Below are 13,571 nucleotides of genomic sequence, written 5' to 3'. Positions count from 1 at the left end.
TGATGAATTTCTTTCACTTGTGAAAGTTCATGCATGTTCGCCACAAACTGGTGAGTAATATTAAGTCATTCTACACAAGAAATGACTCATCACACACTTATATTTAAAGCTCTTGTGTCTTTCTGGGGTTCATGAATAAAGCAGATTAAAAATGAGGATTTATTTTTCATATTTTTGCCACTTTTTGGGAGAAAAAAAATCATTAGAGTGGAAAAAAAAGTCAGTCGTACAAACTTTCAAAATTCTCTTCACAGCACCAAACTATCATAGTTCACACGTGAATTGTTTGAGATTTTTCTAATCAGATGATAATTTTAAAGTTTCTCAATGACTGAAAGACGATGGGTTTGATTCGACAGGTGGCTGTGTAATGACCACCCCAGAGACTTGGTTTGATCAAGCTTAAAGTTTTTGACATGTTGGCAGGAGGCCCGCTGTTTTCCAAGACTCGACGCAGACTGACTGTAATCTCTTCATCACTCTTTTATCACATGACATCTGTTAAAAGGCTTACTGTACATTCCTCCGCTCTGACCTGTCAGCTGATCCTGCAATAAACTGTTAACCAGACTTCAATTAATCTTTATTTCTGAGCAGTGTTGGAAATAATTCACTCTCTGGCCCCAATTTATTTGTGACTATTTTTTCAGCTTATTTTCCATTAAAAACTACATATATTTGCTGCCACCTGCTGGCCAACAACTTCACTAACTTTTAAAAAAGTTTCACAGAAGAGGAGGACCCTTGCAAAAGTTTAGGTTTTGATATTTATTTTACAACTTATCCAGCAATAATTTAGAACAGCATATGTGTAAAGCATCAACAAAATGTGCAACAGTTGCTCATTTAAACCTTAAAAAATGAGAAGGACTTCTACAACATTCACAAAACCCACATATACTGAATGGTATATTCACAAAAAATCTATTTACAACCGTACATGCCTTATTTTTTTTTTTTTTATAACAGTTGATAAGAGAGCAAAACCAGCTGAGTAATACTACAAAAGCATTGTTAAAATACAATGAAAATCAGTTTTATTCAGTCTCATGTGAAGCTTAAAAAAGCTGAGCAACATTACAGTTAGAAAAGAGTTTGAGATAAAGTTCTTAACATGGCAATACCACAGTTTCTTTCCCAGTTTTTGTGACTTTTCTTAAATCTGATTATTTTTTCACAAAAGAGTTATGCAGCATTTTCTGCAACTGAGAACACTTCCCCATCACAAATGTTTTTGTCAGAGCATCATTCAGTAGAAGGGCTCATACAGTGATTGACTTTAAACTGATAAAGTGACCGCTGGGTGGAGTAAAAGCAGAAAAAGTGCACTTAATCTCTCAAAGAGTAAATAGTATTAGGAATTTTACAGCTGGGGCAGGGGGAGGTACATTCAAAGATCTATAAGGTGCTATCCTACACAATGTCTCTGCTTCTCTGTCATGCTGGTTTTAGTCTGGGAAGTTTTTAACGGGGGGAAATGAGCAAAATCCTGATCCATTTTTCATAGATGTTGGGAATTGGAATCTCTGCTCTTAGGGGATGGAGGGCCAATTATGTGCTCCCCCAACCCAAGTTGAGGATGAGGTAATGAGACATTACATTTCCAGGAGAGCTTTTTTTTCCCTAAAGCCATTTTAGTGCACATTTACAGGTCACACTTTACCTCCAAGGTAATAGTATTTACAATCAGAGTTCAGCAGGTTCTTAATCGAAGGCAGAGGTCAGTTGCAACTTTTAAAAGAGGGTCATCGATTGGAATATTACGCGCTCAGTTCTTTGTATTCAAAGTTTTGGCACCACTGCTGCCGTTTGAAAACACGTTATCAAAGAGATTTTTTTTTTTTTAGAAAAAAGAAAAGAATAACTCCAGCACTATGAAGTGTCAATCATCATCAACGGTCATTCAGATTGTTTAATCGAGTATAGAAGTGCAAAAGGCACGCGCAGTCACAACTGTCCCCTGTTTCACCAAGAAACCCCTTCAGTGAAAGATCAACTTCAACCAGCCTCTATTTGAAAAACAGAAAAAAACCCGCAAACTCTTCTTGAGGTAGGCTTCTTAACTCGCGTCGTGTGCGCAATTCTTGCTCTCCGGGGACGAGTCCGCGTCTTCTTCCTCTACCTCGCTCGCGGGACTCTCCGCGCGCTCCTCGGATGAGGCCGCGTCAGCCTCGTATGACCCGTCGTTATCAGGGGAGCGCGCGTCCTTTGGCTGAGGGGAGGCTCCAAAGTGCGCAGAGAGGCCGGGGAACGCCGCAGCGGCTGCGGCAGCTGCGTGTGCGGGGTAGAGCCAGGGGAAGGGGGACGCGAGAGCAGCCGCTGCGGGGTACACGTACTTCTCCATGTTGTTTTTGTCGAAAAAAGGCATGTAGGACGCCGCGGCCGATGGGTTGATGAAGTAGAAAGGCATGCAAATCGGCGTCTGCTGTCCCACACTGCTTATTCCCATCAGAGAGTTCATAAACGTCAGGTCGGGTCGGGTCTGGTCTGCGCCCGCGACCCCTTTCCCAGTCCAGCTCATCTTTGGTTTCTTAGCAGCCCGCTCGTCTCCAAACTCTTGCTTGATCTTCACTGCCTTGAGTCCCTGCGCGCTGCTGCACTCTTTCTCTTTGCCTTCGCTCTTTTCCGTCTCTCCGCCGTATCCACTGTCCGTGTCCGTATCGTTCTCGTTCAGCTCGCCGCCCTGGGTCCTCTGGATGACCGGGACGCAGTTGGCCTGGCCGTCCGCCTTCTGCGCGTCGTGTGCGTCCCCGGCGGGGAGCTGGTGCTGCAGCGCCGGCGCGCCGGGCTGGAACTGCGCCAGCGCTTTGTGGAGATGGTTGACGAGCTGCGCGCACCTCTGCTCCCGCGCCGTCCAGTTCTCCACTTGGTTCAGGTACTGCAGGACCTCCTTTGCGCACGCCTGGAACCCGGAGTGAAAGGCGTCCAGGTCCGCGTGGATGGGAGAGTTCAAGGAGCGATCTCCTGCGAGCCATGAAGTCAGAAGAGGACGTGTTCAATACTCTGTGTTTATCAATCACTCCACAACTTTTATCACCCGAATCAGCTTCTTACCATTCTGCAAAGCAATGATCTTCTGGTGCTGCTGCTCGGTGACTGCAGTCAGCGCGTTCAGATGTTTCAGCGTCAACTCCAAGACAACAGCTTTCTCCAAATGACCAAGAGTCTGCGAGAGAACAGAAAAAAGTTCCACATTTCTGATTTTCTAAAGCCGCCCCTGAACGCATCCGTTTGATGACAACTCACCGACAGCTTCAGGTGTTCAGGTAACAAATCCTTCAGCTGCCCGATACATTCGTTGATCCTGTCTCTCCGTTTTTTCTCTATCAACCGGTGTGGCAACTTGTACGCATCCTGGAAAACAACCGAAAGTTACAATCGAGCTTTAAAAAAGAGAGTGAACAACTTCATTTATTATAAAAGGAAAAAAAATGCTCACCTTACCACCATCCTCCCGCTTTATTCCACGTTTGGATTTGCACATGTACAGAGGAGGATAATCCACCCTAATATGAGAGGAAAGAGTAGTTTTTAGACACTAAAAGATAGTTTTGGACAGTTTCCCTGCAGGTGAGACACATACCCCAAAAAATCCGCGTGCTCCACAAACTGCCTGTCCTGCAAATGCGCGATTCGTTCATCCATCACGTCGTGGCTTCTGGAGCTTCTGGTGGGGAATGTTTGATGTTCCGCGACTCGCACGCGGAGGGCAGAGGGAGACGGTGCGCAGTGCGTGTCCTCCAGCAGAGCAAGCTCTCCACACTGATGTCTGTGGATCCTGAGCTGACACTTCAGTAGTTAGAGCGCAGGCGCGCCTCTGCTCGGGAGCAGCTCACGTGTCGGCTGCACCAGCGCAAAGTCCAGCAATTAGAGCGCGCGCGTGTACTTCAGCAGCAAACCTGCTTTCTCTACACAGAGATATAAGCTCTTTCATCAGTGATGCACAAATATATTTTTTTTGGTTTGTTTGTGTGACAGAAATGATTCCCTCTATTGTGATATTATGGCATCCGTGCGCGCTCACGCAGCCTCTTACTGTATGGAACTGTAAGGCAGGGTCACCTGCTCTTAAGTGCACCGGTGCTCCAAAGGTGCGTCGTCGGTTGCCATGGCACCGGCATCAGCCATGTGCTCAAACACGTGAGTCCTGCTGCTTCATTAATGTCCACAGCGGCAGCTATCTCACACCTACATGTGAGTTTGTGTTGCAAGAAAACACAGTAAACTGCACTTTGTTTGCAAAAAAAATCTACTAATGTGAGAGCTTTAAAGTGTTCTATATCACTTGGAGTCGTGCCCCTGTAATGCCCTCACATGCCTTATGATCACATCACTCCTTCCTGTTAGTCATGTGACTTATTCTGGCAGCCAGCATGCCTCTGTCTTGTGTAATAGTGCCCACAGGAGTGATCCGGTCGCTCTCTCGTGACCTCCTCTCTGCTTTTCATGAACTCATACCTGCTGAATGTTCCCTGTCCCATCATCAGAACAGAACCCCCCTTTTTTGTGTCGTGTGTAGGAAGCCCCCCTTAGATGTTGCTGCCTCCCTTCCCTCCTCTTCTACTTCTTTTTTTTTCTTCTTCTTCAGTCTGCTGCCTGCTCTATATGTGGCACTGGAGCTGCTTCAGGAATCCAGTCCAAATGCTTTCCATATTAGTTCAGAGCCATCTCTGTTTTCAAATAACAGTCAAGCTGAGGCTTGGTAACAGCAAGCTGGGAGGGAAAGGGAAAGAGTCGGAGGCAGACGGCAGGCTAAACTCACCCTCCACACTTTCAGCAGGGAAAGTTGTGAAGAAAAACAAAGAGAGAGGGAAGACAGGAAGAGGAAAAAATGGGAAAGGGGCAGAAAGGTTCCCTAGACAAGAAGAAAGGCACGAGGATGAGAGATGACAGCCCAGGACAAGAAGACGGCAAAAAGTGTAGAGTTTGCCGTTTCCCTCTGCTTGTTGCTCTGCTGCAGCTGCTTTTTGGGGTGGCTGTTGCCGTCGTGGCCTTCCTCATGGCGGCCATTAGTCCTTCACTTTTGACCAGAGAGACTCCACACTGGGCTGGGATCATTGTAAGCTCCAACTTTTTTAGTCTCTATTTGCCAGTTTGCATGGAATAATGTCTGTGGTATTTATGCACGGCCCTCAGCTGCAGCCAGTGTCATTAATCCCGACCACCCTGCATGCCACTCACTCTCAAAAAAAAAAAAAAAAATCTCCACCTTACCTGAACTTCTGATATCACATGACTCACTGCCTGCACCGTCTGCTAGTTGTGTTTCGTGGAATTGCAGATAAGAGAAGACATCTTATCACTGCATACCATCCTCCTAACCTGTGAACACCTATACAGTACGACAAAACCACAACCTAGATGCTCATTATTTATAATGACCTTATTTTCCATAACAAACTAAATAAAATACTGTTATCAAAGTTGCCAACATGGATTAGCTAGAAAAATACTGATCTGGTCTTAGTTACACTTGTGCTTATAAGTTTAGTAGAAGTTATGCATATCTTGTTTCTTAATACCTTACATTGTCTTATTTTGCATCATTAACAGTTTGAAGTCTCTTGTGGTCGTTGTGGATGAAGTTCTTTATTTTCTCTGATAGTAAAGCATCCCATTCTCCTCAAGTTCCTTTAAATTCTTGGACTGTCTTGCTTGAACTCCCCGTTTGAGATCTCCCCAGAGTGGTTCAATAGTTTTGAGGTCAGGAGACTGAGGCCTTCACCTTATTCTGTTGTAACCAATAACAGGTGGACTTGGCCTTGTGTTTTGGATTGTTGGCATGTTCAAGTGTGTCCCATGCACAGCCTCCGAGCTGAAGAGTGCAAGTTTTCCTCCAGTATCTTCTGATAATGTGATGCATTCATCTTGACATCAGTTTTGACTAAGTTTCTGGTTCGTTTGTAGCTCACACATCCCCAAACCATCAGCGATCCGCCTCCGTGTTTCACAGTAGGGATAGTGTTATTTTCATCAAAAGGCCTTGCTGACTCCTCTCAAAATGTTTATGGTTGTGGCCAAAAAGTTCAATCTTGTACTCATCTCTCCAAATGACTTTGGTCCAGAAGTTTGGAGGCTTGTCTCTGTGCTGTTTGGTGTTTTTTAAGCGAGCCATTCTGTACATTTTTTACAAAAACGACTTTCTTCTGGCAACACAACTATAAGTGCCTCTTTTGGTATATCTTGAAACATCCACAGATGGTTTTTTACAATTTTTCTGGCAGATTTCAACAGAATCCCTCACTTTCCACTTATCGATCAAAGTTTGAAAACCGATGACAGTCATTCTCAGTTCCTTGGACATCTTCTTAAATTCCTCTCCTAGTTTGTACAGTTCAGTTACCTTTTCCCGTAGATCTTTTGACAGCTCTGTAGCTTTCCTCGTAACACTAGATGAAGGATGTGAGGGTCTGTTAGGAGCCCAGAAACTCCAAGACCTTTTACTGCACATATATTGATTACAGGTAAATGAGTCCCAGGTAAGAAGGGTTCCTTTAGCTGCCATTCAAACCCTTTTGTATCAGCTTGTCTGCGTGTTTCAGAACAGTCATCAGGGTTTGTATACTTTTTAACAGGATCATTTGAGAAGTTTCTGTTGTCATTACGATTTTAAGAAGAGTAATTTGACATTTTTGACAATAAATCACCTCTCCCAACCACTAACTATGAGTGGAAAAAAAGTGTTTTTATTCATATTCTCTGAAAAATGACCAAGAAATCTTAATTTTTACCTGGGTATGCAGATCTTTTTAACATAATTAAACAGCAAGAGAATATTGTAATAAATACACAAAACAATAATATTTCACACTGTAGGAAATAACAAGAGAAAAGAACATAAAAACATGTTTTTCATCCTATCTGCGTCCTGTTCTAGCCAATCACCGATAACATCAGCTCTCAAAAACATCCCTGGACACCAACATCCCGAGTTAGATCCTCACAAGATTCAGCCGGCTGAAAAACATTGAGGTCATCGAGAACTTTCCAGAGAATCCTGAGTGCTTAAGAACCTGGGAAAAACATTCAAATAAGATGCTGCACGTTAGTCACAAGACTCCAGTTGCACTGAAGAGATGAAGTGCGAGTCTGTGTGTGAGAGCGAGGAGGGGAAAGCAAAAGTAATGTAATCAGATGGCAACTTACTGCTGAATCATGCAATACTGAGACACTTTCCCCCTGTCAAGATGCTTGTTTTTACATTGTCTAACATCAAACATGATGGCACAGCACACTGAACTGTATTTTATGGCTCTTTAAAGATGATTGTTTCTGGCTTTTTTTATGTTATCCCATAAAAAAAGTGAGAAGTCATTTGAAAAATGCCGTGTGTTACAGCTCTGCTTGGTTTCTCTCGTTGGCTTCATCCTGTATTGCATCAACTACCTGCCAGATGAGAGGACTTCCATACAGTTTGTTGTGAAGGTGAGCTTATACTCCACCAAATCCATTTTTCTGTGTTGTGCTTCAGAGGCTCTGCACTGCAGAGAACGTCTGATCTGAGAGCTTTATATCCCAGACGGGGGAACTTTTTCATATTCGTGCCTTCAGCTCTAAAGCAAAAATAATATAAATTTGTGTTTATGTGGAGAAGCTCATCAGTGATCGCTACGAGTGCTGTGCTTTCTTTCATTCACGCAAACTTGATCTTGCAGCTTCATTAGCAGCACAATGCGTGCAGCTGGAATCTCAGGGCAGCTACAATCAGCCCACTATTGTTTGCATAGAAGTGGCATCACTTTTTCATTTATTGCGTGATGATACATTACATTTCTCTGGTGTTTACATGAATAGAGGTGACTGATTTACAAAATCAATCGCTAAAATTAATACATTTTAAATCAGAGCTTGACAGATCCTAAAATAAGTGACTTAAGATCATTATCCCTTTAACTCCTGAGGTGTTGCTAGTGACGCTTAAACACGAAATCTTTAAACTTTTCAACCGTTAACACGATCAACGTAATTCAAGCAGATTCTGAAGGAGAAAAGCGGCGCGCGCCGCTTTTCTCCTTCAGAATCTGCTGGAATTACGTTGATTGTGTTAACAATTAAAAAATTACAGTAAAATAAGTGTTAAAGGGTTAAACTGCAGCTTTTTCAATTAAAATTTAGCTTAAAGATGAATCAAAATAAACATTTATCAGTTATTGCATTCCAAAAGGTACCTTATATACTAATATTCCTCAATAAATGTCATGTTCTCCAATAAAAATTGTGTTTTTAACAAGTTCTTGCATCCACATATAGACGTCTGGATCCATGTTGCTCGTCTGAGTTGGTATCTCGTTTAAAACTGTATTGCTCACCATTTTTGTTGCACCGGTAATGTTAGCTTGGGGTTGTAAGCTAGTGTGTAAACAGATGGATGCTGGGAAGTGGGGGCAGGCTTACTCCACGCCACCTTCAACTGAGAGATGAGTTTAGATTAACTCCTGCTCCTCTGCAGAAAATATCAATAAAAAAAAGGCTTTTTCATTTGGGCTAAAATTAGCATAATCATAATGAAAAGACCACTGGGAACATCATGTTGATGATTCAGAACACACACTCTCATTGCAGATGTGCTAAATTCTAGCTTGTTGCTTTAAGAATTATCTTTTTTTTCTGATAAATAATGAAATATTTATCAAGACACCAGCTGCTTCCTTTGAATACCTGGTTTTTCAGGACGTCACATGCGTACAAAAACACTTCTGCTTTTGAGTTTCAGATAACCAGATTACTTCTCTTTGTGAGGAACTTTTTTTTTTATTTAAGAGCACAATGATGCATAAACCAGCCATGCTCTCCATCTCACAGCTCTTTTGAAATTAACATTCATAGCATTGCGAATCAAGAGCTGCTCAGCACTTGCATAATTCCATAAGCAGCAGCAAAGCAACGGGAGCCCACTGCTGTAGAGGGCCTCCGTTATATAACCATGGATTTAGACGAGGGTTTTAGTGTTTATGAGATTGTGCAATTACATAAACAACGGCAAGCCTCCGACACATTTTACACATGTATTTTTGGACAGTTTACCCATGCAGGATCTGGAAGCATCATGTGTACGGTCAGATTTGTTGGATGTTTATCTCACGCTGCTTTCCTGCCCTTTACAGCTCCTCTACTTCCTCCTGTGCACCACCGGTCTGGTCATTTCCGTGTTGGCGGTGGCATTCGCCGGACACCACCACTCTCAGTCCAGCGGCTTCACCTGTAAGCAGGAGGGAGAGGCCTGCGTGTGCGTTCAGGATAGCAACGACCCCATAGCTCGCACCTTCACCTACGAAGGGGTGAGTGACTGTGAGGCCGTCACGGGGACACTCAGATTCTACTTCCTGCTCCAAATCCTGCTGAACCTGGTCCAGGCGCTCATCTGCGCAGTGGGCGCCTTCATCATGTGGAGGCACCGCTATCAGGTCTTCTTCTCCGGTCTTCAGATCGCATCCCCTTCCCCGGAGCTGTGGGAAAAGGTTTAAGGCGATGAAGATGGAGGTTATGTGAACTCTGGTTTTCTAGATCATAATGAAGGCAATATTGTGGAAAATCCCTGATGGACAGGGACCCTTTTGTATTCCCGTGTGTTCTTTTCTTTGTTTATTGGTACTGATAGGAAGATAAAAGAACCATCACCAAGTGTTTTAGCAAAGTATTCAATCAATCTGTCTTCATAGGAGTAATGTTTTACAATGGTTTCCATTTGGACAGTTACATTTGTTAAGTGAACTTTTTATCAACTGGAAACAAAGATTTTACAGATATGTACCAAATATATTAAGAAAATAAATCCTTATTCGTAACTCATAAAATGCATTTGTTCTCATATATTTGCTCCTCGAAGTGAGTCGTGTTTTGGGCGGATCCAGTAAATCATTTTTGTTTTTGTTAACTTAAAAGTCAACTTGCTGACAAGTTCTTTGAGCTTCAGATGCTGACATTTACTGATTAGCGTTTGGTAGCATAAGTGATGCCTTTGGCGGCCCACAGAGTCCCTGTGTGTTCAGGCGATGATTTGCATAATAATGTAAATGATTTGTCAGATTTTTGCTCGCTGATTAAGATGCTCAGCGATACCTGCTTGAATGAAAGGGTCAAACTGCCACAGAGGTCTGCTGCCATATAATTTTTTTAAACGGATCTCACCTACGTGTTCTCGGTAAATAATTTCAGAATCAAATGACGCTGAGGCTTTCAGCTGTGTTGTCTTTTACAATAAAAACTGTCATGAATAACCACTGCTTTGTTCAAGGTGCTCAATTATGTCCTTTTCTTTTTAAAGAGCCTATACCCTGCTTTTCTTAAGTCTTTCAGAGTAAAATATATTCATAAATATGATCATATATCTCCTTTAGCACAATAAAGAACGCATTATTTATGAAATATTCGTTATTTGCTTTAAGTTTTTTTTCGAACCGGAGGTAAGATGCCTCGATCTCTGAGGCACTGCCTTTCGCTGCTTGTAGGTGCTTCCCATTTCATGATGTCATCCTAGAGCCGGCATCGCATCGTGTCTGCGTTTCGCTCACAAAAACAGAACATATTTAAGCTTTTGCAAAGATGGATGCACACTCCGTACATCTACCTTCAACTAGTGTAGCGATGGCCGGGACTAGCGGCTGAGCTAGCCAAGCAGTGAAGCTAGAGGCTGAGCAACCTAGCTGAGCGGTAAAGTTAGTAACCGATCACCATTAGCTGGGCAGCAAAGTTAGCAACTTATCACCGCTAGCTGAGCTGGAATTTTAGTGGCTGATCACTGCTAGCTTTGCGGAGAAAGTGTGCGTTAGTGTTGGTCTGGGGGCGGTGCTGGCAGCGCAGACTCTTCCTGCACGGGGATGTTCTCACTTTGTGATTTCAGCTCATGAGAACCTGTTCGTTTTCATGGGTTGGAAGGGGCTGGTGCTCAGACTGCAGGGTTTTAGAGAAATGCTTGAAAGGATCAAAATACCACTTTGGAGTTGTTTATAGTGAGGAATGCAATGGTTTTGCATGGTATAGGCCCTTTAAAAACAATAATAAAGTTTCCAGGTTTGCGCAGAAAGCCAATCCTGACAGTCACAGGATGTGAACAGTGCTTTATCAGAGTGGAACTGGACTGAAGTGAGCTCTGCAGAGGTGGATGACTCAAAGACGAAGGGAGGAGGCTTGTATTTCAGAGTGAGATGAAGGGGGCTCAGACAGGCTGCAGAGAGGCGACTTGTTGGGGCTTTTGTGGATTCATGCTCATTTGGAAGGGACAGACATGAAAGAAAACAAAAAAAAAAGCATTTTAGTCAAAAAAGCAGAATGACAATGATGTGACTTTTAGCTCAAGTGTGACCAACTGCTGAAAAAGGAGAGACGCCCTCAGCAGGAAACGGCAAACCAGAACCGGTTTAAACCTCACAAAAAATGTCAAAAAAGAATATAATACCTACTGCATATTTTCACACCAAGTGAAAAGGTATCATCACCTTGAGATAAAATATCTCACTGTAGGCATAAAAGTAACTTTGGAGTGTTCCAGCTATAAAGAAAAATCTAAACCACTCTTTTGCCACATACTTTTAAAAAATATCTGCCTTTTTGTTAATCAAGTGTTCAGATTTTCTATCACCAAAAGCTTATTTATTACACAAGATCAGAATCTTCAGGTTAAAATATGTCTAAATGCAGACAAGTCGAGAACTGTACTTTTTACTTTTACATTCTTAAAGCTGAATCCATTTCGGCATCCGTAGATTTGGTGTTTCATTAAATTTCAGACTTTATACTGTAGGAAAACATTACCTAATAATAAGTAATACGACTTAGTAAAAGGAATACTGATTGGGACGAAGCGATTCTTTCTCGTTGTCATGATTGTTAACTTATTGTAGTTGACTGAGGCAGTAACAGCCACGCTTCCACACACTGCAATAAAACATTTTATTCCAACCTTCCAGGAGCAGCAGTTTCTACTTTTCTTGGACATCTGTCCACATCATTTATAGAAAGTAATAGGGTCGCATACTAATGCTGGACACGAAGACCTGACTCAATCTCCGATCCTGTTCATGTCAAAGGAGCTGGATGGAGAGGAGGTCAAAGCTTTGTGTGGGTCAGCTGGTTTCATCCTCTGCAGAGTCATTCAAGCATCTCTTTTTAGGCATTGGTTAGCGCGTATTAAGACATGCTCTGCTGAAAAAGGAAACACTCCCTCCTCAATCTTTTTCAAAGTAAATCTCCCCTAGATACTGAAGAATTAAATGCAATTTCATAATTTCAATTGTACTTTTCAGCAGATTTAAACTTCTTTTTGGTCTAAATAGTTAAAAGTTATCTGTAAAAGGGTTCAAATAATGCTGTTTTGTCCTCCACACTATACATTACTAACATAAAGCTCTGACTCTGTTGATTATAAAAAAATATCCAACACACACACAAAGTAGCAGCTTTAATAGCCTCTTATTAAAACACTTGTGTAAGAACATGTTTCATGTAAAATATAATTTCCCAGTGAGTTTATTTTGTAAAGATTACAATGAGCATTTGTAAAATGGGATCAAACTTCTTCTACAGCTTTGTTTTTGATCAGGAAAAGACAAAAAATAAAATAAAATGCATCCACTGCTGCTTTTAATGAGTCCTGGAAGGTGTAGTAATACTTTTTTTTTTAAGTAATACAGACACACTTACAAATTTTGCCATGTGAATGCATATAGTATTGCCGCCTTAAGCCAATTTGGTGTGTTGTAGTTTGAGATTTCCTGACATCAGAGGTTATGAACAACTACTGAATGAAATGTGTTTAATTAAAATGAGTTCAGTTGTTGTATGAAGAGAGCAAGGCCGAATCCAAATTCTTCCTCTACTTCTACATTTAGCCCTCCAAACAGAGAGTTATGGAAAAATAGTGTTTTCAAATTCAGACGCTGCTAACCCTCGGGGACGTCACACAAAGTTGCCGGTCAACTACATTGGCACATAGCTGCTATTGCTAGGAAAATACATCAGTTTTATAGTTTTAAAAGCAATGCAAAAACAAAAAGTAATCTCTTGCATTTAAATGTAAAAGTCTGTGTGGGTTTCTCCTCTGCGACACATCTTCTTACCGATGGAGGGACAGTCAGCCCTAAGTCCCTACCCCTTCCCTTAAAAATGAACAACTCTGACACCTACAGCTTCAAATGCACCTACAATTGGAGGGGTAGGGAGGAGCTGTAGGGGTTTGGGGAAGAGTTCAGATTTGGCCCAACTGTTTTGGTGTTCATTTTAGAATTTTTAAACGCTACAAGTAGTTTTATAACAGATGAAAATTATGTTAGATCTCCTTTAAAGTAACAATTTAACCATTTAACAATTTTTTCTATTATCTATCTCAAGGAAGGGGGTTGCTGGAGCCTATCTCAGCTGTCTCTAGGCAGGTCACCTGTCTGACCTAACAAAAGAAAAATATATTGCAATATACTGGAATTAAGATATCATTTCAATATATCAGTAACTTACTCGTATATTTAAAAAAATATTGCAATATGTGGATAGACAACCTATTTCTTTTAATTCTTCTATATTAAAACACATTGGTGTGCAAACAAACTTTATTTCAGAATTGCTAGCATCTTTGTTAT

General features: G+C 41.8%; 2 protein-coding genes across 2 annotated transcripts; one reads left to right on the top strand and one right to left on the bottom strand.

Annotated features, from left to right (window-relative positions):
* Window positions 1-749: 749 nt before the first annotated feature.
* bhlhe41 (basic helix-loop-helix family, member e41) lies at window positions 750-3,952 on the bottom strand. Its single transcript, XM_024281612.2, has 5 exons — window positions 3,584-3,952; window positions 3,440-3,506; window positions 3,247-3,354; window positions 3,055-3,166; window positions 750-2,964 (listed from the first exon to the last, which is right to left on the bottom strand). Exons 1-5 carry the CDS (start codon window positions 3,643-3,645, stop codon window positions 2,060-2,062), a joined length of 1,254 nt encoding a protein of 417 aa, XP_024137380.1. The 5' UTR covers window positions 3,646-3,952; the 3' UTR covers window positions 750-2,059.
* A 196-nt stretch (window positions 3,953-4,148) lies between these two features.
* On the top strand, window positions 4,149-10,220 carry sspn (sarcospan (Kras oncogene-associated gene)). Its single transcript, XM_024281614.2, has 3 exons — window positions 4,149-5,059; window positions 7,339-7,425; window positions 9,105-10,220. Exons 1-3 carry the CDS (start codon window positions 4,832-4,834, stop codon window positions 9,462-9,464), a joined length of 675 nt encoding a protein of 224 aa, XP_024137382.1. The 5' UTR covers window positions 4,149-4,831; the 3' UTR covers window positions 9,465-10,220.
* Window positions 10,221-13,571: the final 3,351 nt, after the last annotated feature.

Source organism: Oryzias melastigma, linkage group LG6 (genome assembly GCF_002922805.2).
Source record: "Oryzias melastigma strain HK-1 linkage group LG6, ASM292280v2, whole genome shotgun sequence".
NCBI lineage: Eukaryota > Metazoa > Chordata > Actinopteri > Beloniformes > Adrianichthyidae > Oryzias > Oryzias melastigma.
This window is presented reverse-complemented; position numbering and strand designations above follow the sequence as displayed.